A 26,995-nucleotide genomic window follows, 5' to 3' on the forward strand; every position below is an offset into this window, starting at 1 on the left:
CTACCTTATCTCGAGATCCGAGAACCTCCTGTGCTCCTTCAACCAATGTTTTGTAAAGCGAACGGTTTTATCACATGCCACCGAAGTCGTCATATCGCCATGGTTTGGCGACCTCAGACCTGTCAGACTGTCTCCTCTTTGATGGCAACATCGAAATCTATGGCTCCCCGAATCGGCAGGTTACCACGGACTCCACACAGACTCGATGCTGTCTGTAGCAGTTGCAACCCGTCCCGTCAACATCAACCTCTCCGACTCTGAGTACCGTTGCCAGTCATTGGCATATCGCCGTAGTAAAAAATGTCAGCTCGCAGACGCCATTAAACCCCCGTCGACGCTTCTACCTCTCATGGGACCCCGGCCCCTTGCGCTGATCACAGACGTTGCGTTAAACTGCTTACATTACTGACTACCACATCTCTGACCGCCTGCGATCCATGGAACACTTGCATAACGTCCCGAATTACACATGAATGCACTCTGCGCGTAACCCCTGTTATCCTGAGGCTGAGTTAGCTCACCACTAGACAGATTTTCTTCCGTTGCCGACTAGTACTACACAAAAAAACACACCAACATTTTCATCATGACGCCCAAAACTCAGGATAACAAGCAGGTGCCATCGAGAAGACTACAACAAATGACCAGACAAGGGAATTCATCCGAACGGAACGATCTACAGCGCGTCGGCGTCCTCTACTACCGGTAGGGCACCAATATTCCCACGGCCTGTAAGTTTTCTCTGCATGGTGACATGCTACCAGATGAGCACGCAAAGAAGCACGTCATGAACAACGATTGCTATCATCCTCGAAACTCAGTCACGGCTGTCTCCATCCGTCCGAACATGAGCCCCCCACCTCGTTCAGCAAAACGGGCAGGTTGCGAGGCAGGTTGCGATACAAGGATTGCAGGTCACTGATCAAATCCTGCGTGGTGTTTGGGGAGGATCAGAGAAGCAGTTGTGTGTGCAGCAGCTTTAAATGTCAAAGGAGCAAAGCTGATACATGCTCAACCCCCAAACTATCTGCCTGCCGAGGTACCTAGGTAGTCTTGTTGGTCCATGAGACCCTGTACCCTCTTTGCCGGCTGTCACCCACACTTCGAACTTTTCCCCTTCTTTTTACTTTTTACAAATAACCCCCGTTTTGCCGGGGTGCTGGATACTTCGACACGTTCTTCTAGAACGCCACATGCAAAGAGTGAACAATGCGTCAGCCTCGTTCCCGGAATATCTCACCAGGTACCTTACCTCACACATGAACCTTTCCAACAGGATGTGCTCTCGCACTACCCCTGCATTCCCTTCCATCGTCCATGCATAGAGCCGACCACGATAGGCGAAGACACATCCCACCTTTTCCGTTATGGATCTCGGGAGCCCTGAAGGTTGGTACAACGGGTTACACGCGGGCTCTATTTGAGGCGATCGCACACAGATAGTGCCCGGACCCAGTCCAGTTGTACCTATGTTTGTTTTGCAGACACCAGAGAAGTAGTCTACCTACGTCCATAAGAATACCGCAGCCAAGCCAAGCTAGGAGATAGTTATCACTGGACGACCTGACTACTTTGGGCAAAATTCCGACCTCCCGCCCCCCTATGCATCCCACAGCCGACAAGACCACAACCTAGGCTCCCTCAATAATGCCCAGATTCTCTGCCCCCAAGGGGGGAACGGGGGAACGCCAGGATCATGGCATGGTCCGGCAAGTAGCCTACTATTGGATCTCGGGGAAGAGGAAGTCTGAAGATGCCATTCTGGGCGCTATGCGTCTTTAAAAGTACAAGATCCCCAGGTATAATAAGACTGAGTAGTTGCCTCCTTGCTTCTGCCTTTCTCTAAATCTCCACTTCAGATTACATGGGCAGTCATATAGGACACCGAGGTACCTTACCCTGACCATCTCATTCTTGAAACTTCGCGGATCTGTTAGGCTCCAAGTTTCAAATACCCCGTCAACAAAGAGCAGTTTTCGGTATCAGCCCCAGGCAATCTGTTACATAGGGAGTGTAAAGCTGTATCAAGGTTCGCAAAGCATTCCAGTGTTTATTCATCTTGTCACCATCTTGAGACGCTAACTACCTTACCGTGTTGTCTGTTAGACTCTGACACGTACACACGCACAGACCCAACATCCACACACAAGCAACGTACAAGATGACGATGCCTTCGCTATCAACAACACAACGGCACGGACTTATCAGTGACCTCTCTCAAAACCATGCTCACCCCGGAACCCCTATTCAGACTCTCCCACAAGATATGGATATCTACGAGCCCTCGGACTGTGAATCTGACCACTCGGATGACGAGGAAGTTGATCTTCCCCGACAGCCTCCGGCCACAGCAATAGCTACTACGCCCCGCCAATTGGAGGATGGGCTCGCTAAGCTTGATTCTACTCCGTCTCCTAGAGTCACCATCATCTCCACCCCACTTTCTCTCACTGACAGAGAGGACGAACCTGATTGTCCTGTCACACTTGCTGGGCTGGACCCAGGCCCGTTGCCCCCGAAGAAAGGGTCCCGAACCTATCGCTACTTTCGTTACAATTTTGGTTCTGTCTACCGCCGAATCTTCTGCCTGGCATTCTTGGGCAACCTCTCGGCCCTCGTCGTCCTCGCTGCCAAACACGGGCTGTCAAGTCAGGCTGAGAGGTTCACCTATCAACAGGCCAGTATAGCGGTCACGGCCAACGTTTTGGCCGCGCTGCTGGTCAGAAATGAGCATGTGGTCAATGCTTTCTTTTGGGTCTTTGCCGACAAGGTTGTCACCAAGTACCTCCCTCTGAGAGCCAGGAGGTTGGGGGCCAAGATCTACTCCTACGGCGGTGTCCATTCCGGGTGTGCCGTGGCTGCTACGGCGTGGTACATTGCGTTTCTTGTGCTCCTGACGCTGGAGTGGACTGGTTCCGACATCGCCGAGGAGCAAGGGATGGTGAAGGGATACATCTACCTCGTCAGCTACACCATCCTCGCACTCTTGGTCAGCATGCTCGCGACCGCATGGCCCGAGTTCCGAAGAAGGTACCACAACTGGTTTGAAGGCGTCCACAGGTTCATGGGATGGACGGCGGTGTTTTTGTTTTGGGTGCAGGTCTTGCTTCTCACTTATGAGAACTCCACCCCCGATTTCGGCACGGGGCTCGTGCAGTCACCCAACTTTTGGATGTTGGTGGTCATCACGGGGTTGGTCGTCTACCCTTGGACAAGGCTAAGGCTCAGAAAGGTCGAGGCCGAGGTGCTATCGAGCCATTGCGTCAAGCTCAATTTTGAGTACAGGGATGTGCACTATGGGCAGGCAGTCAAATTGACCGACAGCCCTCTGAGAGAGACGCACGGGTTCGGGGTCATCCCTCATCCGTATGCTCCAAAGATTGAAGATGCCACCCACCAGACAAGCAGTAGCGGCAGCTCCATGGTGTCGGTCGAGAGAGAGAAGACGCAAAAACAAAACAAAGGGTTGTCGCATGCCGGTGAAAAGGGATATTCGGTCATTGTGTCCAAGGCGGGAGACTGGACGTCCAAGATCATCGCCAATCCGCCCACGCACGTCTACACGAGGGGCACGCCGCAGTTTGGCGTCATGAGAGTCGCTGGCATGTTTGAACCGTGCGTCATTGTTGCGACGGGATCTGGAATCGCGCCGTGCCTGAGTCTGTTTGTGCAAAAGCCAGACCACCCTGTGAGAATCATTTGGTCCACCAAGTCACCCTTGCAGACGTATGGGCAGGACATCATTGATCTGCTCTACGCCACCGACCCGCGTGCCATCATCATTGATACCTCCAAGGGCGGCCCCAAATTCAAAAGGCCAGATTTGGTCAAATTGGCCTATCGAGTTTGGGAGGAGAGCCAAGGAGAGGGACCTGAGCAGTACGCGAGACTTGAGGGGAGAACCAACTCAACTGGACGGAAAAAGATTGTCGGCAAGTGCGAGGCCGTGGTGATTATCAGTAACCAGAAGCTGACCGAGAAGGTGGTATATGGGCTGGAGAGCAGGGGCGTTCCTGCATTCGGAGCCTTGTTTGATTCCTGAACCTTGTCTTTTAGAAGCTGGGTACGGTACCCTTTATTTGTTTAGTCACGCTGACGCGTTGCAAGTTAAAGGATTCACTTTGTGACTGGATATGAGAAATGTGGACATTTAGGATTGCGTAGGGGATTTGATGGTTTAGAGGGGGTAAATAGATGTGTCGGGGTCATGGGCATGCATTTCTTTGTCCTGATGGGTAGGTACGATTTGGGTAACTGTTCATTGCGCTGATCTTGAATAAAAGTTGAATATTGTTGATCTCCTACCTAGCATACAAGCATGCTACATCAAATTTCCCCTGAATCCCAAACCACCACTCCTCCAACTACCGTCAACACACTTCTCAACTGTTTGATCCTTTCCTCCGGAATTGTGAAGTAGTTCTCACTAAGCACTGCTACATCACCCAGCCTTCCTGTCTCGAGAATACCCAAGCTATGCTCGTCAGGCCCGCCTAAGAACCAAGTGTTGCGTTTCGTAAAGAGCTCCAGAACTTCTTGTCTGCTGATTGACTGGCCGGGGTTGATGAGCTCTCCTTTGGCGTTTTTTCCAGTAATTGCATAATACGCATGAGGCCACGGGCTCAAGGGAGCAATGTTCGCCCCATCAGGACCGAACCCTCCACGGATTCCACTGTCCAGGATTCTTCGAAAAGGAGGTCCGGCGGGGTTTGTTGTGTTACCTATCCCTGAAAGGTAGAGCCAGCCAGAAACATTCACACCCGCCCCTAATGCCTTTAGTCTTCTGAGAGAATCTGTCGAGATCCTTGGCACATGGGCGACAACCCAGCGTAGGTTTTTGATGGAGACTTCGGCGTCGACCTTTTCAAAGCCCTCTAGTTGTGTTTTGAGATCATTTTCTCCAAGAGCGTGTACCTCCAGCCGCCACCCTGCCTTGGCTATTTTAAGGGCGGCAGCTTCAAAGACGGGCCCGCCGGCGTAGTCTGCGATCCCGACGGCGAACTCGCCGATGGCACCGGTACGCATCATGTCATTGCCAAAAAAAGGGAACGTGTTGCGCAGGCGCTCTACAAGAGTAGGGTTTTCTGTCGTTGTGTCATCGTGAAGGAAGTTTATGCGAAGCCGGATGATGCCGTCGAGGTCATTGTACACCGAGAGCCAAGGAAGATGAAAGGTATACAGATCTTCTGAGGCAGCACCGTCCGAGGATGTGTTGGTCGCACTGAAGGCCCCTTGATCCAGCTTTGGTGGCCTGGGTTAGTAAGAGCTCCAATAATGTTCACCAACATCTGTGGCAGGGTGTGCAGGCGGAGCATGAAGGTGAGGGGACATATATCGCAAGAAGAACCTACGTGTGTTGTCACTCCGACGCTGGCTGCATACTCCATTGCACTCCTCACGCTCCTCTTCCTCTCCTCAAACCCCAACAAGCTCTGCCTCAGCCACAACAGCGCTTTTCCATTTTCCAGTCCAGATGCAATACTTCCATTCGTCGCTATCACCACGCTAGCCTCTCTTTCCAAGATCTCTCTGCCTTTTGTATTTGTGGTAGCCGGACCAGAAAAGGATGTGGAGATGAAGATTGGGTTGTCGTTCACTGCGCTATCCAGCTCCTCCAACGTAGGGAGTCTCTGTTCCTCGAGCTGATTGGGAGAAAAGCCACCGATGGTTGTGATCCACCCATCCTTTGGCACCCCTTTTGCACGCTGCTGATATGTTGCTTTCACATCAGCAACCGACAAGGACAGCTCCAGAGGGGTATGGTAACCGGGTCTGTTTCCGAGGAGAACAATGTGATTATGGCAGTCTATTAACCCCGGTACCGCAACTCGACGTCGGAGGTTGATTTTCCTGACTGGAGAGGACGACTGTGACAAAGTGCGTTCAGCCTCGGGTAAATCGTCACCAGTATATGCAATGTATCCATCTCTAACGGCCAAAATGGAGACTACCCGGTTGCTGGGGCCGATTGTGTGAATTTTGCCGTTATAAAGAAGCACAGACCCGCGTAGAGAGCCCGAAGTATGGGACTGGGTGATGAAACGAGAGGGCAAAACTGGAGTGAAGGAAGATTCAATCGACAGCGTGGAACTAGTATTGCTGGACACTTGGACGTCGAGTGGGGAGGCAAATAGGACCCAGAATTGGAATACGAGTAAGAAGGGTAGGATGGTGATAATGGCAAACATGACTCTCAGGGTGTCCACGATTAATGGATTTATGTTCAAGTAGAATGCGGAGCAGACAATTGTGCTGTCAATGCTTCGGAGTATGTCCCGTCATATACTACCTAGGGTATTAAACCCTAGCCACATTATATACCTGAAAGGTAGGTAAGGTACCATGCCCTCCTTCACTTGAGGGAGGGTACCCGTCGCGGTGATCACATACCCACGAAGGAGGGGGAGTGTGGACAGAGGTACCTTGGGTAACGAGCCAGTGACTAGGTATCGAGATATGCAATACAATGGAAATACTCGGCGGACAAAAATATCAGCCGAAGCATGCTCCTAGGCAGGTGGTTCACTAGTCTGAGATGCATACATATATTGGTAGTATTGCATGAGGGGTTGCTCTGGCAGCCTGAGCACACTGGTGATGGGTGGTTTTGTGTCATCGTTCGGAAGTTTGGAGAGCTTGGCTTGCCCATCACCTGCAAAATAAGCCGCACTGCACCCTCTTTTGGAACCAAGACCAATTGAATAGCAATGCTGAAAAGACTTAGTCACAAGAGAAGGAAAAAGACGTCATTTCTGTCGCATGATATGAATTCTGAGTCTGGGTGGTAAAGCATCCAATCATAAAAGCCTGCTTGGCCAAGTGGTAAGGCGTCGCACTTGTAATGCGAAGAGCACAGGTTCGATTCCTGTAGTAGGCATTAATTTTACCATAACCAGTTATGTTGATCCTGATCACACAAATGGAACATTTTTGTAATTGCAAATTCTTCATGAAAACCTGGAACAGTAGACAGAAATGGCAAACAGACAACAACAAGCCAACACCCAGATCACACTTCCCTGCGTCTTTTTGCACTTGACCGAAACCTTGGAGAACGCCGTCCTCGCTTCGACCCACGAGCCCCATCATCCCAAGCCCCATTTTGTAATTCCTCCTCCACCCGTATCGCGTGCTGTACGGCCTTGTCCATTCCATTCCTCACATACTCCTCTGGAGTGCTGTCGCCCTCTAGCCTCAGATGCCATGCTCGTATACACTGCTTGGGATCAAAAGTTTGTACTGGCAATGGACCGAAAAGACGAGATTCTATTCCACTGCGCATAAAGTCATCCAGTGAAGTCCATGGTCTAGGACCTTGACAGAATTTCTCAGAAGCTGGGCCCAGTGCTGAATCAACGCTGTGGGTGATGGTCCTGGTTTGAGACGTCTTTGGTCCTTGGCTCGGTACCGTGGTGCCCTGATACCTTCCAGGCAGAGTTTGTGCCACCAACCTCCCCTGACAAGTGGGAATATTCAGATTTCTAGACAGTGTATTGGTACCGCCATCTTCATCCTCGCTCAGGACCTGGAGAGTCATGACGCTCGACATCTTAGCCATCGTAGGAGCGTCATCGCCATCGCCAGCGTCTTCCTCTCCAGCCCAAGGGTTTTCACCGGCATAGAGCTTGCGGTAGTACTCGGCCAGCGGAATTCCCTTCGTCGTGGGAGTGGAGCGCCTCACACTGGAATCAATGTATGACGAGTTCCCCTCAGCAGCATCTATATTGTCTTGAATAGTCTGGTCCATTCTCCCGTCGTCCAGATCGCCCGGCGCATTAAACAAGTTTCTAAGAGGTGTGACAGATTCCTCGTCAGCCGACATCGATAACCCATCAGCAAAGGAGTTTTCTGCAGCTTGTTCTGCCTCGAGTAGTATCGTATCATCAGCTGCCCAAAATGCCGGCAGGTTTGTGACATCTTTGAGGGTCATGTCTGGGTTTTCGAAGAACCCTGTTCTCAAAATGTATTCGCAGTATTTTTCCAGGCGGTCAAGTGCCCTATTTTCGTATGAGGGGTCATTCGGGTCTGGCAGGATCGTGGATTTCCCATCAGGATCGGCAGAGCTTGACTGCTCGTGCTCGGCCTCTAACATCCACTCATCGTAAAGACCGGGCTTGCTCTTGAAATCACGGTGCACAGGCACAGTGCCACCCTCTGTGAATTGTTGATTGTTGATGAACGATATCTGGTCCTTCCACCATTCCATGAGGCTTTCCAAGAATCGAACTTCGTTGTCAATCCTACGGATGGTATCGTTATGCTTGCGGTCGAACTCGTGATGCATGCTGATTTGGGTGTTTATGTTTCTCTCCTTGTAAACATGAGCCAAGCTATAATCAGCCTTCCTGCCCTCAAAAATGGAATTTTCATGATGCTTTTCCTCCTGTAGGTGCTTGACCTTTCTGCGCTCCACCTCGGCCCAAAAAGAGCTTCTCGCCGCCAAAATATTCTTCACATGTTTGTCCACAATGGCAAGTGTCCTCTTATCAATGTCGGGAAGATTCCCACGTGTGGCAATGTCGATCTGGCGGGATCTCCGGATGTCGAGAGTACTAAGCTCCCTGGCCATGAAGGGATATAGTTCCCAGACTGGCTTGTTCACTCGGGCCACGATGGCAGCATCTCTAAGCGGGGAGTTGGTGCTCACAGTTGGGATTGACGACTGGTGCGAGCTCGAGGACTGCTGTGACCTTCCAGACTGTTGTGGGCTTGAAGACTGATGTGCATGCGAAGGGGTGGACGTCCCGGTCTGGGGGGCGGTGATCAGCGGCTTCACATAAAAGTTGTTCATGAACGGATACATGTAATTCTTCTCGGCTATTTTGAGCAGTTTTCGTCGGTCATTCAATATTTTGTTGTGCCGGTGAATTGTTCGGACGAGGTCTTTGTACTTCCCACCGCGGGCTTCCATAACCATGATGACAGCCGACCGGGAAGGCCAAAAAGGAAACGTGTGTACCCTAATCGCGACGAGAGCCATGTGAGCTTGCTGAAAGTCCTGGGTAGCAGTGAAAGGCCATCGCTGCGGGTCATAAGCCCGATAAGGCATCCCGCCCCTGATGCCCATGGTCCACATGACCGGGCGATCCCTTTTGTCCTTCGCCCTTCTATGCTGATCCAGTTTATAGTCGGCCAACGCAATGACATGTCCGTAAAGCCAGTCGTTGCTGGGCCATTCCTCCCAGCGTCTTTCCCTTTGTACCTTCTTGGTTTGAGTAAATTCGGTCCACCATGCACATGTCGCTTCCTTCATGTCCGCCGTGTTGTCGTATTCTTCGGCTGCGAAATCCAACATATCCTCAAACTTCCCCACGAGATCAAGCAGTTCTCCGCTGTATTTTGCTCGCAACTTCTTGGAGCTTGCGAGTTTGGTAAAGGGAAATTTGATCTCATCGCCGGCTTGCTCCCGTTCGGCAACGTGAAAGGCTAGCTCTCTGCCCAGACCCCACGCTTTGATGCGTTTTTCAGAGATAGTCAACAGTGTCTTCAGCATCACACCGAAATACATCTTGTCAAACCACGTCCCCGGCTCTGGAAGCCTTTTCAACCTTGCCTTGTATTCACCGTGAACATCATGTTTCACGTCGCACGCCAGGCCAAAGTCTGCAAGGTGAATCTGTGGAAAACAGGCGTTAAAGTTCTCGAGTCGTGGGTCTTTTTGTTTTTCTTCAGCAGAAGGGTAGTGCAGCCAAATATTGTGTAAGTGGCCGTCATTGTGGCCAATCGAGACCCAATCTTTCAACGTTGGATGCTTCAAGTCGGTCTTCAAGTGGTTGTTATTCCGGAGGTTCTCCTCTGGAGATTTCACATGGCCTGTGTGCAAGTAGGCATAAGCCCGCCCGACTTGGGCGATGAAATGCCAGATGAATTCCTCGGGGACATCCTCGGCTCCTGTACGCTCCAAATTTTTAGACAAGCGCCCTTTCTTGTAATTCTCCAGGAGTTCCCAGAGCGAGCCGCCATTGTAGTATTTCATGAACATGGTTGACTGTGAGTCTCCGTGCCAGTTTTTAATGTCGTTGTCGGGTCTGGTTCCGTAATCATGTATCTGAACTGCATACATCTGCGAGATTGGATACAGAATAGCTACGTAGTACACATTTTATTAGCAGCTGCGTCTGGACGATGATGGACAACACATACGGTCATATTCTAGCGATCTGTACGCTGCAGGGTCGTCCAAAGTCATGTACTCAATCTCTGGTATGATTCCGTTGACATTGCTCGACAACCGCCACGAGATATTGCCCAGCACCTGTTTGATGACCACCTGCTCCTCCGGTTTGTCCACAGAGTGGAACAGCCCTACCATCACACCATTTTTGGTCACGTACTTCGGGAGAGTAAACCAACGGATCAAAACAAAGCCCTTGGGACGAGCCTGTAGCCAGATGAGGGATTTGTTGGTAACAGGCGATTCATTTTTGTAAGCTTCTCTTTCGGCCACCTCGGGCCGCTCGAGTGGAAAGGCTACCAGCGTCATGTTTTTCCACCCTCGCTCTTCGATCTTCTCGCCAAAAGGTGTATCTGTAGAGCGTTGGACGCCCACAAAGCCGGAATCATCGCGAATTGTGCTGTCGTTCGGAGATGCCATTATGGCGGTTTAGAGAAAACCTCGGTACTCCGGTGTGAGGGGCAGTTGTGACCAATGTCTGGATTATTATGAGCTCGTGTAGGCAAATTAAGTAGGTAAGGTAGCTACCCGATTGATGATGAGATGTATATTTTAGGTCTTGGACAACAAAGCCCTATCAACCCCAGATCCATCATGCCCTTCTTTGTCCGGGTAACTAGGATCAGTTCAAGTAGCTGTTTCACAGGGCAGCCTTCACTCAGAGACAAAGGATAGGTATCTCATCGAACCACTATCCAGCTAACCGCTTTTTCCGGATCGGGCTAGGAACTGCCAGTCATCAAACATAGAGACTTTGAAAGTGGCATTTGACTTTGCCCTGGGCACCCACACCCACCTCCCTCTGTGCAACTGGTTTCATACACACCATCCCATTATCCGGGCGGCATCATCAATTCACCTTGTCTACCACACACACCCAGTCTCTCCCAGCATTGTACCTGCACCTACACTCCACACAATTCATCGAGATGGAGTTGGATTCTGCGTTGCTGCTTCGACGTCTTGTTAGTGATGATGTTTCCCATCAGTCTTTTCAAGCCACGCTGGATCGAATCGCATCCTAATTGGACACTTGGTGAAAAATAGCCAGAGACAATTTCTGACAGTTACGTGCAGTGCTAGAGCGTTGCGTGTGCACTATGCCTGCCCAAGAAAGCGGGATTAGGACTCCGTTCACACATGGTTGAGGTGGGACTACAAGATTTAGGCTGTTAATTCTGAGCTGCAGGTAGCCGTAGGAATGCAACTCTGTGACCCCAGATTAACAAACAGCCTAAAGGTGGAGTACACAAGAGAAGTCTCTAGACAGGTTCAAGTGCATTGTTTGTCAATCAGCTAGGTAGAGATGTCCTATCTGGTTGGAATCATTGTTTCAGCGGATAGACTGTGGTAAAATACCTACCTACCATATCAAATCCTTGGGAGCCGTAGCAAAACTTGACGTTAATGCATAAGGTCTGGAACAAACATACTACCTGCCAGCCCTGCCTACTTACACAAGCTTCCCGACCTACTTTGCGCTCTGGCAGGTTGCATCACCTACATTCCTTGACTCGCAGTTTGATCAAGGGAGATGTTCTTTTAGGTTCGCAGACATCCTTTCGGCCGCCACTGCCCATGTTGAGCCTTCAGCTTGGCAGTACCAGTTCTCGGCCTCCATATCCCGTGGTTGCCCATTGAAGCAATTGAAGCAGGCCCCATGTCATGAGGCTCTTTGGACGCCATCCATTGACATACAACTGCACATGTTTAGCTTAAGGTCTTGGGTCGTAGTCTCATTGATTTACCCGTCGGTTGAATCGGTAGTTCGCTCCCTGAAGGCCCCGTTCCCTTTTTTGCCGAACTGGGTTGCATCTTTCGGCAAGGCTGTCTACGTACCAACCCATATTACTCGATGCAGACAGGCCGGTGGCCGAGAACCAGAAACCCGGTTTGAGAGTCGAACTGACTGGGAGACTAGCACAGGGAAACACCATGTCATGAGGTCTTCAGTATATTGAATTTAGACCTCCTATACGCGCGGCTAACCTTGGTGTACAGTCCTGTCACGCTTCTGGTTGCATTGCACAGATCGGTTGCGTGTGAATTCCAAGTTGTTCAACTTGGCACTCTGGAATTGCAAGGGCTTTTGATCCCATGCCTTTCTCCTTGACATTTGCGGTGTTATGGCGGTCTAGAATCCGTTCTCGTCTCTTGTTTCACCAACTGTGCTGTTTTGCATGAACTACGCTTGGACGAATTCGGCATTGATCAAGATGTTAGTGCCAATTTCGACAGATCACCCACATGTAGGTACCTTAGGTACCTTGTGTCAAGAGCACAGTTACCTGCTGGTAATAAGAAAGTCGGTTGTTCAATCTTCGACGAGTTTCTTGTTGGTTATGTCCACTGCACTGGGCTGTTGTGCCAATTTGTGGGGAAGTGCTTCAAGGAGTGGGTAGAATCGACGTTAGATGACAGGTGCTAGAATCCGGGGCAATGACCAGCAAACAGAACAGAATCCACCCAGAAAGGAATCCACAACCAAGGGGTTGCATTACAACCAGGTCCTCATGTAACGCAGGGACCTCCGTTGTCTGGCAAAGGACTGGAGTTGAATGCCTGGGCCAAGGATAAGGGGCAAAATCCGCTTCCTCCGAAGACCCAATACCACCTAGCTGGCAATGAACAGATTGGCATGTGGAAATCTATATAAGCACCTTTGTCGCCCAACGGAGGAAATTGATCCCAACTCTCTTGTTCGACCAGGCCTGTAACTTTCCAGTTGTCTCTCCAGAAACATCAAGATGGTCACCCTTTCTTCCCTTCTCGTTGCCGCCGCGACAGTGGCCACTGGTGTCTTCGCTGCCCCCGGTGAGCTTCCTGGGCTGGCCAAGCGTCAAACCTACACAACCAGCGCTACCGGTACACACAATGGGTACTACTTCTCCTTCTGGACCGACGGCGGCCCGAACGTGAGGTATACCAACGAGGCTGGCGGCCAGTACTCGGTGTCATGGTCCGGCAACGGCAACTGGGTTGGTGGTAAGGGATGGAACCCCGGTACTGCTCGGTGAGTGTTGCAACATGTCGTCGTGTGCTGGTGCCAGCAGCTGACAAGGGTCGTATGCAACAGCACCATCAACTACACGGGCACCTATCAGCCCAACGGCAACTCGTACCTGGCCATCTATGGATGGACCAGAAACCCTCTTGTCGAGTACTACGTGATTGAGAACTTTGGCACTTACAACCCATCCTCGGGAGCCACCCGCATGGGAAGCGTTGTCGATGGCGGTGCCACCTATGACATCTACAGGTCCACCCGCGTTCAGCAGCCCTCTATCGAGGGTACTCGTACCTTTGACCAGTACTGGTCCGTCCGCCAGCAGAAGCGCACCGGCGGCTCTGTCAACATGGCTACCCACTTTGCTGCCTGGGAACGTGCGGGACTCAGATTGGGAACCCATGATTACCAGGTTGTCGCCACTGAGGGCTACTTCTCATCCGGCTCCGCTACTATCAACGTTGGCGGCTCCTCGGGTGGTGCTCAGCCCCAGCCCCAGCCCCAGCCTTCTCCCAACCCCAACCCCGGCAACGGCGGCGGCGGCGGTGGTTCCAACGTGAGTCCTCCTTTGCTCTCTAGGCCAGGTGCTTGATCAGAATAGAACAATTAATAACCATTCACGAAAATAGTGCGCTGCCAGATGGGGCCAATGCGGTGGTCAGGGCTGGAATGGTCCTACTTGCTGCGAGTCGGGCACTACCTGCCGTTCCAGCAATCAGTGGTATTCCCAGTGCCTTTAAGTTGTTGGATTTGACCTTGGACGTTCTGGGGTGGGTTCTCACCACGCGGTCTCAAACTTCGATGGACGGTAAGGGAAAGTCTGCAAGGTAGATAGGATAAGGGGACGCCTCATGCTTCATGTACATAATTGCACCCTTGCATGCCATCACGGGATGTGGTACAAATACTCGTTTTCTCCATCAAAAGCTTCGATCGATGTATGTGTCTGTGTGTGTGAAGTATCCTCATGTTTTGGACGGGATGCCCTGGTGGGCTGAGATGTCGAGAGATTGAAAAGGCTGTCTGTGGTGTGTGTAGCTGGGGTGTCTGCGGTGTCAACGAATAGGATGAGTGGTAAGAACCTTGCATCTGTGTCCTACAGTCACACCACCGTCGCCTGCTTTCTCCTCAGGTCCAACCAAAATACCGACACGGTGAGACAGGAGACAGGGCTGTGTCTCTGATGCCCTGGTGGTGTAAAAACAGCTGGTAGGTAGCTAGATTCACAACATCGTCGAAATGGATGGCTGGCCGAGCGTGATCAGGTAAGCTCGCATCAAGCCAAAGAGGGAAAAGGCATCGAGGCGGTACATCAGGAACCTCGCCGCTATTTTCCCCGCACAAAGCGACCCTAAAAGCCCACACCGCTTGCCTCGTTGAGATAAGGCCCTGTTGCCCTGAAGAGCGAGAACCAAGGATTGACCAATGGCGGTCTTGGCCCGTTCGCCATCGCCTTCTTGGCCTCCCCCTGCAAGACTTCTATCGGTCTCTTGCCCTCGATCGAGGACTAAACCAAGTTCGGACCATGACAGCAGAAGCGGGGTCGGCAGTTCAGCCTATGGGTTGCCATTGGTGATGATGGGTGATCTGGTTCCTGCGGTCTGCCAACGGCCAGCTTTGAGAAGCGTCACGTTGGCGCCCACGGTACCGGAGCTGAAGGGGGTGCTCGGAGAGTAAAAGAAGGACCGGGCTCCATATTTTGATCCTGTCCTTTTCCCTTGCTCTCAACCGTTGCTGACAGCCAACCTTTTCTGCCCGTCCACGATAGGGTCAACCCACCATCTGTGTCCTTTCACCGATTCACTAGAAGCCAGCACCCTGCGGCTCATCAACGTGGTCGACAGCAACGTAAAATGGCGAATAATTCCCCACGCCGACCCCCATCGGGGATCAAGGTCATCGTGGTCGGAGCTGGCTTCGCGGGTCTTGCTGCGGCCATTGAATGCGATCGGAAGGGCCACTCCGTCACACTGTTTGACAAGGTTGATAACATTGAAGAGATCACCAGGATCGGCGATATCATCTCTTTCGACCCGAATGGCTCCGTTGCCTTCGAGCGCTGGCCAGGTGTTGTGGATCAAATGGAAGCCATTGCCCGCCAGACTAAGCACATTGACCTCTATCACCACCAAGGCAAGTTTGTCACGCGGCAGGACTTCTCCCACGAGAAGGCATGGGGAAGAAGGATCAATGGCCACCGAGGGCAATTGCACAACATCATATATCGACATGCTGTGGATCGTGGTATCGACATCCGCCTCGGGAAGCGGGTCGAGGACTACTTTGAGCAAGACTCGCCCCCTCAGGCCGGTGTGGTGGTGAACGGAGAGCGCATCGCGGCGGACGTGGTGATCGCGGCCGAGGGAGTGAGATCGCGAGGGAGAAAGATTGTGCTCGGTTTTGACGAAAACCCAAAGTCGTCCGGGTACGCCGTGTACAGAGCCTGGTTTCCGGCCGACCGGGTGCGCAATAATCCTGTCATCAAGCATCTGGTTGAGAATGGCGACACGCACCAGGGCTTCATCGGGCCGGACATCCACTTTCTGGCCTCCACCATCAAGAACGGGACCGAGGTCAACTGGGTCTTCACCCACATTGACGATGGGAATATCGAGGAGTCATGGCAGTTTCCGGGAAAGCCCGAGGAGGCGCTCAAGTATCTTGAGGGGTGGTGCGATGTTGTGCATGAACTGGTCAAGGCGACGCCTGATGGAAGACTGATAGACCATAAGCTGGTGTACCGGGACCCCCTGCCGACGTTCATCTCACCCAAGCGGCGGATTGCCTTGATTGGCGACTCTGCGCATCCGTTCCTGCCCACGTCGATTCAAGGAGCGAGCCAGAGTATCGAAGATGGCGTTGTATTGGCGACCTGCCTAGAGCTCAGCGGTAGACAGAACATCCCGCGAGCTCTTAAGGCGTACGAGAAACTTCGATACGCACGAGTACATCGGGCACAGGCCAATGGCCCAAAGATGAGAGAGAGGTGGCACAAGGCAGACTGGAATGAGGTGTGGAAAAAGCCAGAGATGATCCACCTCATTCGGGAAACGTGGCTGCTGAATTTTGATGCCGAGAAGGATGCATATGACAGGTTCTCCAGTGTCCTCGAGGAGTTGGAGAGAGATGAACAGCAAATCAAACCAAGGCTGTAAATATGCTTTCCTTACTTGTTTGTATCCCGGTGTCGATGAAACGACGGTCGAGAGGTTTTCTTATTAAATGAACATCTAGGTAGCGAACTGTCTCGTGGTAGAAGTAAAGCCTGGGGTGATGGTCCTACGCCAAGATTGTAGCCCCTGAACCCCTGATTTAACCCTGAACCCCTGAGAAATGGTGGAGAGTGATGTAAACCCCACTCTAATTTGGAAAACAATGTAAGTGAATACTACAAATATCTCTTCTGATAAATAAGGCGCGTTAGCGAACTCCTCCCAGGGCCCCCATTGTCATGCCTGCCAAAACCGGCATCGCCATCGTCCATGACCTTGCCAACCCTCTTCCCTCATATTCTTGCTCAGGCTTAGACCACCTGCCACCCGCAAACTTCCCACAGCCGTAGCCCCCATAACCAAACCCATACATCTTGGACCCTGGTCTGAGATATCTGCCCTTTGGCTTGCTATAGCCATATTCCGACTCGTCGTAGATGATCTCGTCGAGGTAAGGACTGATCGGCTTGGCGTCGGCCACACCTGGGAATGTGTGACCAGGTGCCTCGAGATACATGTGCGTCCTGTTCTCGTCCTTGCCCAAGAACGCTGGGCGGGAGGTGTGCATGGCGGTGGCCATCCCCCTGCGAAGGATGCGATGTTGACGGTACATTTCTTTCTCCTTGAGAGCCCTCTCGGCCCGTGCGGAGACACGCTCGTCATGTGTCGTACCAGTAAGTGTATCCTTCAGCTTTCTCGCTAACGAGCGCTTTCCTGAGGTGTCACTGCTCTTGGAGTCAGAGCCAGAGTCGTCCGTTGGTTCGTCAGACAAGTCATCGGCGCTGTCCAGAACCGTCTCGGAAATTTGAAGACGGACCTTGTCCTTCTCTGCTTCGTTGAGTGACGAAAGAAATTCGGAGTCGTCATGTGGATGGTGCCAGATGGATCTGGGGTTGGGGTTGTAGTTGGTGTCAACGAAGAACTGGTGATGCGTGTCTGGATCAAATTCCCTAACCCATCCAGAGGGAACGGGGCGAAGTTCGTCTTCCATGCTGCGGCGGGCTTGCATTGGAATGGCGTCTTTGTGTTGGAGTGCTGTCGTTGTTGAGATGGTCCCGGAGCTGGTTGAACTGGTTTCGTTGTTGCCAGAGAGTGACGACTGTAATGCTTCAGAGTGGATTGCGGGTGGTGAGCCTCTTTCTACCTTGGTGCTGCTCGAACGTGATGGCGATACAGACATTGTGGCACTTTTTGGCAAAGGCGGGAGGGGATATAAGTAGAGATTTACCCGAAACACACAGGCTGGAATGCAGTTAGCAAGCAGCTGTAGTAGCATGTGAAGAGAATAATTTGAAACGAAACTCGCGCGGTTGAAGTGAGTAAGATTCAAAGCTTGAATGCAGAAGAAGGGACACAACTGCTTGTTAGTGTGCTCTGGAAGCCAATCTGACATGATGGAAGTCAGACGTCATGTAGCAGTCAAATCATTGTTGCATCGAAAGTGGGTTTGGACACAGAACTACTGCAAAGCCAGTGCTGGCTCATGTGAGCCACGAGCCAGCTGCACATATAGTCTGGGACTCGTCTACGTTAATTCGCGATTGGAAGTCAAAATGATCGTGTTTTGCAGAAAAACCTTAACATAAATATGTGTGTATCAAGAAAGAGATCGAGGCCCTTCAAGGCATGCATCCTCCGTTTCGAAAGTCCCGTCCCATAGCACGTGAACATTGCGCAAGTCCGTTCACTATGCTAGCATACAGAATAATTAGTACTCCATTGAAGTCAAATACAACGTACAATAACTATCACCTCGCACCTTCTTTTGCCCACGAGGTGACCAGGTACCCTACCTAATTATATTGCCTGCCTTCCCCTTACGTCGAAGAGCTCATACTCGTCACTGGTATTGTCGGTTTCCGCCATCATCAAATCGGGATGCCTTCTCTCCTGCTGCCGACCTGCCTTCAGCATCCCAGGGCTTGCCATTCTATGATCTCTATCCACCCTGATTTCACCAAGTTCGGAAGGCGGTACATGTCTCGGTCTGATTCCCGGAGCAGTTTCTTCCACTCTGCGATGCGGCAGAGGAGCTGTGTGTAGGACGTATACACACTGAGGACAGTATCCATCGGTATTGATATTTCTGTGACGATGGTGACACCCTCTACACCAACGCGCGTGAGGATGAGCATGAGAATGTAGAAGCCTGTCTCGCAGTGTGGTGCCAAGGACCACTCGGGGTTGGGGTGGACCCTCGCCAAAGACCCGGTTGTACGAGATAGGCCGGAGGCTATGCCGGACACCGTGAGGTTGCCTTGATGGTGATGGCGGTGGAGAGTGCCGCGTCCGGACGTAGCGGCATCCTGGGCTTGGGGCAGCCGGTGCACCAGGCGAGATGCTACGAAAATAAGGTCGGTCGTGATCCTCTCCTTCGACACCCCCAATGATAGCCCGAACAGGAGAGGGATTGCGGAAGGGAGGAGAGTGGCGTGTGGGCGCAAGCGGATGTGGTGGATATGTTTTCAGCTGGTAGCCTGCCTCACGAATGATCATGCTAGCGCCTGGGGCATTGTATATGATGGTGTTAGAGGATTCGTAAGCGCCTTCCGGGGGTTGCTCCATGTGACCCAAGTTGACAATTACCTTCACCGGGCGATCGGAGTCCCTACGAATCGCAGGAATAAGGCGGTGAGAAAGAAAAGTATCGATGGCATCCAATTCGGAGACTTCACGTGTCACAGCGTCCCCGATGAAGGGCGCCGTCTTGCGATAGGGATAATGCCTCGCCCCATATGGTTCAGGTCGGTGATGTGCCATGGCTTAGACTCAAGTGGGTGGGTAGGTCAGAGAGTGAATTCGGGCAAAAGAAAGAGCTGTTCAAAGGGGCCAGGAGGGGCAAATGTAGGGGTACTACGCAGTCGAGCTTGTCAAGGGTAGCTACCTGCATTCTGTCTCACAACCTAGAGTAGTACAGCGAAACCGGACAGCATCTTCCGAGAACCAAAGTTCTGCGTGATGAAGTGTGTATTTCTGGTCAGGGCCTTTCAGTTGAATTGAGCTGTATCTAAGAGAACATGAGCAAGGTTACCATATCCGCTTTCTGTCATCTATCCTTGAATTTCAATCTTGCGAGCCCCCGTCTTTTCAGCCTTGGGTACGAGGATATCCAGAATGCCTTGGTTGAATTTGGCCTTCACCTTGTCTTGGTCGATGTTATTGGGAAAGTTGAAGACGCGGGAGAACTCTCCAAATGAACGCTCGCTCAGCCAGTACTTGGGTCCCGAGGATTTATCCTTGGAATCTTTGGTGTCCTTGGAATCCTTCATCTTCACTTCACTGTCTTTACCTTTGGCGCCTTCTATCTTCTTGGATGAGTCGGGGCTGCCCAGGCGAAGCGATGGGTCACCCTCCTCGTGCTTGCGTTCGGTGTGGCCACTGACAACCATGGTCTGCGGGCTGGGAGATACAAAGTTAGGGATGGGTTGGGAAGAAGGGGGAAATGGGGGAGGGGTACTCGGTAAATCGAATTTCGACATTTTCAGGCGAGACACCTGGGAGCTCCCCTTGCAGGGTATAATCTTTGTCGTGCTCGGTGACGTCGAACTTTGGCGAGAAGTTCTGGAGGCTGGTGCTGCTGTCGGCATGGTGACCTCCGAGCTCACGGGCGTACTTGTCGAAGTCATCCAACATGCGGAAGAGTGACGAGAAGCCTGGCGTTGGAGAATTGGCGTGGGAGATGCGGGGGTACCAGAGAGACATCTTGGGCGGAGTTCTGTTTGAGATCCTGGGACCGGTGATGTTATGTGCGAGCCGGCGGGTAGTGGCTGACTTGGGAGCTCTTGAGCGGAGAAGAGTGGAAATCTTGCCGGTAAAAGTGCGCGATGACTGCATGGAACCTTGGCTGAAGGGCAGGTTGAAGACAGCCTATCTTCTTACATTTGGCAAGCAAGCAGACAGCTATATACCAGTTCTCGTCTCTCCTCGTCTGCTTTGACATTCCTCTCGGTTGATGGTCTCCGTCATGTTGGCTGTCCCGTGGCTTTGTTCTCGAAGCGTTTGATGCGTAATGTGGTCGTCGTGACGATAAGATGAACTGACCTGGGCGCGCTGTGGTTGCTGCATCTGAAATCCCAACGCTGCACAGACGGGACCCACCAAGAACTCAATCCGAGCGTCGCCGCCCGGAGGACGGGGGTGGAGACGGGGGGCTCCGGGTGTGAGGCCGGATGCTATCTGGCCGGTTCCGGGAAAGAATACTCTCCGGACCGATAAAAGACCCATCCCCTCACCAGTCAAAGACAGCGGAGAAAGTCCGAAAGCAGTGTGATGTGATTGGATCTGTGAAATGACAGGGCCGGACCTTTTCAGCCGACAAGCCCTGGTTTTGGTTACGGGCTAGCTCGAAATAAGCAGCAGCTAATCTGTAAAGGGTAACGCGGACTTGTAACAGTGATGTCATAGGCAACAATCCTTGGATCTTGCCCGCGGGATGCCACCCCGCAGTTTGACCACCGGGGAAAGGGCGAGAACCTCTTGGTCCTTGTACCAAGCTTTTCATTTTCTGCTTGCTGCCTCGAGTGCCTCTTGCTCCGTAGGTGGTACGCACTGATCAGGGAAGGGCTTGTTCTCCGCCGAGCTGCACATCCACCGATCACCCAGCCAGTTTGATGACTGAACCTCCCTACACTCCCATCATTCATCATTGTGCAGGATTACTACCAAACATCGTATGATTCTTGCATCCCCCAGCTTCTCGACTGCCCGCTTGAGCCCTCTCCCTCCAGCGCGACGGGCGCACCAGCCCACACCGCACCTTACCACCCCTCCCCGACCGACAAGTAGAGCAGTTTCCAGACTGCCGCAGCGGCCCGCTAGGTAGCCCACTTGCTCCGGCCCGGGCTCAACCAGTCAGGTCCGTTTTCCGGCTTCAAGATGGCCGACTTTGCTGGTGGAGGGACTGCCCCCCCCCATCCAGACCTAGGTCTTCTTTTTGATCTCTCGCCTCTGCCTTCGCTCCTCCTTTCGCCCTCGTGGCGCATCACCAGAGCCTCTGCGCGCTTCCTCGAAGAATGGAACCCCTCCCCGGAGGCCTGCGTTGGCCAAGAACTGCTGGCCTTTGTGCAGAACCAACTCTCTCCATCTCCCGTCCACCTCAAGTTTCTCACCACGGCCATCGACGATGCGATTGCCTTGCGCACAGAGCGAACCTCGATGCTGATCAACACGGGGCGCTCCGTTTCCTGGAGGGCACGTGTGATACCGTATTTCAAGGGCGATGAGCTTTTGGCCATTGTCACGGAGTGGCAGAAGAACTTGTCCACAGACGACGAGGTCCAACCGGGCCTCTCCACCGATGAGGCTTTCCGCATCCTTGTTCAGGCAGTCAAGGATTATGCGATATTTCTACTCGATACCAAAGGCCACATCGCGACGTGGAACACGGGCGCTGAACTCCTGAAGGGCTACCGACGGGATGAGATCGTCGGCAAGCACTTTTCTGTTTTTTACGGCAAGGAGGACCTGGACATCAAGAAGCCAGAGATGGAGTTGGAGATCTGCATGCGCGATGGCAGAGTGGAAGACGAGGGATGGCGCTACAGAAAAGACGGCAGTCGGTTCTGGGCCAACGTCGTTATCACGGCCGTGTACAAAAACGGCGTTCATGTGGGCTTTGGAAAAGTGACACGAGACTTGACGGAGCGCAAGTCAGCCGAGTCTCGACTAATTGCTGCCTACGAGGAGAGTGAGAAGCTCAAATCCGACTTTTTGGCCAACATGAGCCACGAGATTCGCACCCCCATGCATGGCATGCTCTCAGCATGCGCCTTGCTTCTGGACACAAGCCTCTCGTCGCGTCAGCGCGACATTGTCGGCATCATGGACGAGTCAGGACAGGTGCTGCTGCAGGTTATCAATGACATCCTCGACTATTCCAAATTGGCGTCTGGGAGCTTTTCCATTCACTCGGACATTGTCGGCATCACGAGCATTGTCACCTCGGTATTACGAAGCGTGCAGACGACATTGCCCCCATCTGTGCATTTCGAAATGTTTCTGGCGCCAGACCTCCCAAGGTCGGTGCAAGGCGACCCTCTGAGATACCGACAGATACTGCACAACATTGTTGGAAATGCCGCCAAGTTTACAGAAAAGGGCAGCATTCGGGTCAGGGCCGGCGTGCAGCGAGAGGACCACGACAGCTATATAGTCATGACCGAGGTGACAGACACCGGCATTGGTATCCCCGAGGCTGCCGCTGCAAGCCTTTTCACGCCTTTCACCCAGTTCGATGCAACCACAACAAAACAGTACAAGGGCACTGGACTCGGTCTGTCCATCGCCAAGTCATTGGCCGAGTTGATGGGGGGGAGCATCGGGTATCGCCCCAACCCCGAACGGCACGGCAGTATATTTTGGTTTACGGCGCGGTTCAAAAAGATCAAGAGCCTTGAGCAAATTCAAGACTGGAAGAGCAGGTTGGTCCGGAAGGGCGGTACAATTCTGGCCATGCCCGAGGCAGACGTGGTTAGCTTGCGACAAAAGCTGGCAGAGGTGGCTCCCATCAAGAGTCTACTGCTGGTGGAAGACAATGTGATCAACCAGAAGGTTATGCTCGGTCTCCTGAGGTCTCTCGGCTTCAAGAACACTGCGCTTGCCTCCAATGGGTCCGAGGCGGTGAATATGGTGCGGAGCAAGCCCGCGGCCTACGACATCGTCCTCATGGACATCAACATGCCCATTATGGATGGCCATCAAGCTTCCAAGGCGATACGGGACGCAGGCATCCGGGTGCCCATCGTCGCCATGACGGCATACGCACTCAAGGGCGATAGGGAACGCTGCCTTGAGTACGGCATGAACGACTATATCCCCAAGCCGGTCGACAAGAAGTATCTCATCAAGGTTCTAGCAAAGTGGCTCCTACAAATGAAGGACTACAGGAAGATCTTTGACGAACAAATGAACAAGCTACGAAGCTACGAATCTTTGACTCCGGGTGCGAGGGGCCATGTTGCCGATCGTCTCCAGCAACTTTCATTAACTGTCCAGGGCGAAGAAGGCGAAGGAGACGGAGCCGCCACACCATCTGATCGGTCGGTGGAACACAAAGACCAATCTGATTCCCATGGAGCACAGTCGTCAGACGACACCATCAATGTGGTCAAGCCTAGCTCACAAGAGGAGCACCAGCACACCAGCAGTGTGGTATCTTCACCGCGTTTCGAGCCACTTTTGCCGCCAGATCAGCTCGAAATGCTGGACTCCACCCAGAAAATTGGCCTTATGGTGACTGGAGACATCGCGCCAAACGCTCGAGGGTCACAAATCTCCGCGGAAGCTGTCGATAGTGGAGGAGACACAGAGAATAGCACCAGCGGGACAACTGCCACCACACCTTTAGATCCACCACTGGACTCGGACAAGAGCACTGCCGATACCACACATAGGGGGGCAGCCACCCTGCTATCATGATACGAGGTTCAATACCTCTTTCACTTCTTCCTTGCGTTCTCTTTACTTGTTGTTTCTTCCTTTTTCCCTCTATGTTCTTTTTGGCGCGATCAGGAGTTGACTATATGGTGCTTAGTGTACTTTGGCAAGCAGGCAATAACTTTTACTGCATTGATACCTATTTCATTTCTATTTTTGTGGGAGCAAGGGGTTCGAGTTATTGAGCGCACTCGGTAATCGCAACAATGTCTGTATGGATATGAAGTAGCACGCGGTGGTGATCCGGGGCAGGAGTGGTGATTTGGCTTGCATGAAAATGGCGAGACGTGGGTTTATGCAGCGAGTCTGGAGTTGTGGGCATCTAGATAAACAGTACGAAATAGGATGTAGGGTAAAATAGTAACGATAAGGTATATTATCTCTACGGCAACATACTCCATGTACAGTACAACTTTTTTTTTTTTTTTTAAAAAAAAAAAAAAAAACCTTGCCGAATGGACTTTCAGCGAAGGATACCTAACAAGCTTCTGATTGAGTTGGCTGCATGTTGTTGGACTACTACGCTCAGCCTCATCTCGGAGGCTAGGTATCCATCAGGCCGCAGATCAAGATCTGTATTAACCCACGCTGTGGTTGAAGCTGCCGCTCGGAGGCTTGGAGTTATGCAAACTGAAACAAGTGATACACGGAGCATATTAGTACCTGTTTGGGAATATGGAAATGTGCTGTTCAAGATCTGGCCTGTCGTGAGCTGAGGGGCGATGCAAGGTTCTTTTGATGTTTTATGGCCAGGTTGTGGCCGTTTACTCGGCACAGAATTGAACAGCACAATAACACCCGATCAGATGGTTATATTGTGTTGGTTGGAACTTGGTGTCGGGCCCAGTCCCACAGAGCAGGTCTCCGTCGGGTGTTGGAATGTTGATGGCAGTGTTTTGAGCAAGAAGACCCCGATGGGGAAATATGTGGGTGAACTGGGAAGTGTGTGGTCAGCTTACTTACCGGCGCTAAAAATACAAGATGGGACGAAATTATGCCAGGAGCCATGATGTCTCCCTGTGGCACCATCCATATATCTGACAGCGGCTGAAGGTGAGTGGCCAAGAGCGGCGATGCAATCTTTCTTCAATTCTTTCGGTGAATGGGGATGCAAATACGTGTCCGTATGGTGAAACAAGTTACTAGGCAAAGTTGGATTCTCTGAAGATAGTAGGATGGGTGGGTTAATCATTGAGACTGTCGCTAACAGTGAGCGCCCCGCGCCATCCTGGGAAAGCGTTCAGAACTAGTGTGACCCTTAGGGCCTTTGCTGTCTGTTGACTGAACTCGGACTTGGGCCTTATTTGAAGGCCAGGTGCATCATCGTCGTTGGCCCTGATTTTCTGACAGACCATGGAACATGGACCGTTTTCTCAGTCCTATCCCCATTTTGGCGAGCTGAAATTGTTGGAAATTGTGTCCATATTCAAACATAACAGGTTGTATATAAGCCCGGGTTTCCGACGAGAGTGTGCCAACGTACTTGCGTCAACCATCTACCAATCTTTTCCCTATCTTCCTCACATTCTTGACCCCAGCTTTCTTTATTTCATCTCCGCCGGTCGGACCTCTAGAGTGTATAAGACTTTTCACCCTTTCCGCCATCACCATGCCGGGTCCCCTCGCTGCCTTGATACCGGTCATTGCTGGCGCTGCTGCACGCGCAGCACCTCCCGCAGTCGGTAAGGCAGCTGCTCAAAGTGTTGCCAAAGCCGCACCCAAGACTGCTGCACCCAAGCCTGCTGCTCCCAAGCCTCAGCCTCCCAAGCAGAACAACCCGCCCAAGCCCAAAGACGACAAGAAGCCTGAGCAAAAGAAGGATGACAAGAAGCCCGAGCAAAAGAAGGATGACAAGAAGCCTGAACCAAAGAAGGACGACAAAAAGCCCGAGCAAAAGGACGAGAAAAAGCCCGAGCAAAAGAAGGACGAGAAAAAGCCCGATGACAAGAAGCAGGATAATAAGCCTGGGCAGAAGAAGGACGACAAAAAGCCCGATGACAAGAAGCAGGATAATAAGCCTGGGCAGAAGAAGGACGAGAAAAAGCCCGATGACAAGAAGCAGAATAATAAACAGAAGAAGCCTACGCGTGGCTGTGAGAAGAAGGAGGAACTCACAGAACAAGCTCTCGACACTACTTCTCAAGTCATCGATCGCATCACGAACCGCCCTGGCCGGGACGATGATGCCACCTCAGATTCTCTCAAACTCGCAGGGCCCAAGCCCAAGAACCCCGTGGTGGCGCCCAAGGCTCCCAAGGCCGGTGATGTACTTGTCTCCCTTGCTGTTAAGAACAACGGCCAGGATTGGTTCTGGTTCGTCCACCACCCTACCGAGACCAACACAGGCATGACCATGCATGCCGAGGGTACCATCACCAAGGGATTTACGGTTAAACTCACACGCAAGACCACCGTCGAAAAGCTCGAGTCTGCCACGGGCACCAAGTCACTCGAGCTGATCAAGCTGCAGTGGGTTGAGAAGCGTTGGTGGGACGAGGACATGTTCGCCCCCAACAAGGCTGCCAAGGCGGAGGCTCCCTTTGAGACAACCGCGTATGGCGTAAAGCCTCCCACAGTGACCGAGTGCGCTCCCGTCAAGGAGACCGCCACTGAGATGGCCATGGATAGGATGACCGCCCGTATCAAGCGCAAGGACGACAAGACCTGGGTCCTCGAGTCGTGCGAGGCTCTGGTCCGTGCCGGAGCCCTCAAGCAGAACGTCTTGACCTTCCTTGAGAAGCTCAAGGACAGCTACGGCACCCTCGGCGGCAAGAAGCCCACCGGCCCCAATGTTAGCCCGGCCAACCCTGGCAAACAGCCGATCTGCGGTACTCCCAGCAGGGGCGGAGATAGCCTCCCTACCAAGACCAATAGGCCTAATATGCCGAGCACACCTGGGAATGCTACACCGCGTAAGACTGGAAATGGCACTCCAAAGAAGGGCGTCACTGGAAAGCCTCCTGCCATCAACGCGGCTGCTGTCAACAAATAGTGGGCATGTATCGCCTCCTAGCGCAATATTTCCATTTTCATGTTTTGGTTATTTAGACGGTTAGAATACAATGATGGTAAATCTGGGCGTTCTCTGGTAGAAACAGGCGCTGTTCTTCCATTCTTTCGCTATGTCTGGTTGGTTTGCTGGTAGTGTAAATGGTGTCAGAGTGATAA

At 52.2% G+C, this 26,995-nt stretch overlaps 9 protein-coding genes and 1 non-coding gene across 10 annotated transcripts; 6 read left to right on the forward strand and 4 right to left on the reverse strand.

The window, feature by feature from the left end:
• Positions 1–2,161: 2,161 nt before the first annotated feature.
• QC762_213770 (uncharacterized protein) lies at positions 2,162–4,042 on the forward strand (the record flags this gene model as incomplete). Its single annotated transcript, XM_062888262.1, has 1 exon — positions 2,162–4,042. The coding sequence occupies one exon, from the start codon at positions 2,162–2,164 to the stop codon at positions 4,040–4,042; it is 1,881 nt and encodes a 626-aa protein (XP_062746521.1).
• A 208-nt stretch (positions 4,043–4,250) lies between these two features.
• On the reverse strand, positions 4,251–11,132 carry QC762_0046980 (uncharacterized protein). The gene is made up of 4 exons (XM_062883434.1): positions 10,144–11,132; positions 7,078–10,086; positions 5,352–5,719; positions 4,251–5,241 (listed from the first exon to the last, which is right to left on the reverse strand). Exons 1-4 carry the CDS (start codon positions 10,592–10,594, stop codon positions 4,327–4,329), a joined length of 4,743 nt encoding a protein of 1,580 aa, XP_062746522.1. The 5' UTR covers positions 10,595–11,132; the 3' UTR covers positions 4,251–4,326.
• Positions 6,806–6,877, forward strand: QC762_0046990. Its single transcript has one exon. It is a non-coding gene; the product is annotated as a tRNA-Thr (tRNA).
• A 1,693-nt stretch (positions 11,133–12,825) lies between the features above and the next one.
• On the forward strand, positions 12,826–14,188 carry QC762_213730 (uncharacterized protein). The gene is made up of 3 exons (XM_062888261.1): positions 12,826–13,187; positions 13,251–13,737; positions 13,811–14,188. Exons 1-3 carry the CDS (start codon positions 12,922–12,924, stop codon positions 13,919–13,921), a joined length of 864 nt encoding a protein of 287 aa, XP_062746523.1. The 5' UTR covers positions 12,826–12,921; the 3' UTR covers positions 13,922–14,188.
• Positions 14,189–15,034: 846 nt separating this feature from the next.
• Positions 15,035–16,336, forward strand: QC762_213720 (uncharacterized protein; the record flags this gene model as incomplete). Its single annotated transcript, XM_062888260.1, has 1 exon — positions 15,035–16,336. The coding sequence occupies one exon, from the start codon at positions 15,035–15,037 to the stop codon at positions 16,334–16,336; it is 1,302 nt and encodes a 433-aa protein (XP_062746524.1).
• A 265-nt stretch (positions 16,337–16,601) lies between these two features.
• On the reverse strand, positions 16,602–17,669 carry QC762_213710 (uncharacterized protein; the record flags this gene model as incomplete). The annotated part of the gene is made up of 1 exon (XM_062888259.1): positions 16,602–17,669. One exon carries the CDS (start codon positions 17,667–17,669, stop codon positions 16,602–16,604), a length of 1,068 nt encoding a protein of 355 aa, XP_062746525.1.
• A 521-nt stretch (positions 17,670–18,190) lies between these two features.
• Positions 18,191–19,153, reverse strand: QC762_213700 (uncharacterized protein; the record flags this gene model as incomplete). Its single annotated transcript, XM_062888258.1, has 1 exon — positions 18,191–19,153. One exon carries the CDS (start codon positions 19,151–19,153, stop codon positions 18,191–18,193), a length of 963 nt encoding a protein of 320 aa, XP_062746526.1.
• A 290-nt stretch (positions 19,154–19,443) lies between these two features.
• Positions 19,444–21,011, reverse strand: QC762_213690 (uncharacterized protein; the record flags this gene model as incomplete). Its single annotated transcript, XM_062888257.1, has 2 exons — positions 19,851–21,011; positions 19,444–19,792 (listed from the first exon to the last, which is right to left on the reverse strand). The coding sequence occupies exons 1-2, from the start codon at positions 20,225–20,227 to the stop codon at positions 19,444–19,446; spliced, it is 726 nt and encodes a 241-aa protein (XP_062746527.1). The 5' UTR covers positions 20,228–21,011.
• Positions 21,012–21,268: 257 nt separating this feature from the next.
• QC762_213680 (uncharacterized protein) lies at positions 21,269–23,809 on the forward strand (the record flags this gene model as incomplete). The annotated part of the gene is made up of 1 exon (XM_062888256.1): positions 21,269–23,809. One exon carries the CDS (start codon positions 21,269–21,271, stop codon positions 23,807–23,809), a length of 2,541 nt encoding a protein of 846 aa, XP_062746528.1.
• A 1,627-nt stretch (positions 23,810–25,436) lies between these two features.
• Positions 25,437–26,819, forward strand: QC762_213670 (uncharacterized protein; the record flags this gene model as incomplete). Its single annotated transcript, XM_062888255.1, has 1 exon — positions 25,437–26,819. One exon carries the CDS (start codon positions 25,437–25,439, stop codon positions 26,817–26,819), a length of 1,383 nt encoding a protein of 460 aa, XP_062746529.1.
• Positions 26,820–26,995: the final 176 nt, after the last annotated feature.

This window comes from Podospora pseudocomata (assembly GCF_035222375.1).
Source record: "Podospora pseudocomata strain CBS 415.72m chromosome 2 map unlocalized CBS415.72m_2.2, whole genome shotgun sequence".
NCBI classification, from domain to species: domain Eukaryota; kingdom Fungi; phylum Ascomycota; class Sordariomycetes; order Sordariales; family Podosporaceae; genus Podospora; species Podospora pseudocomata.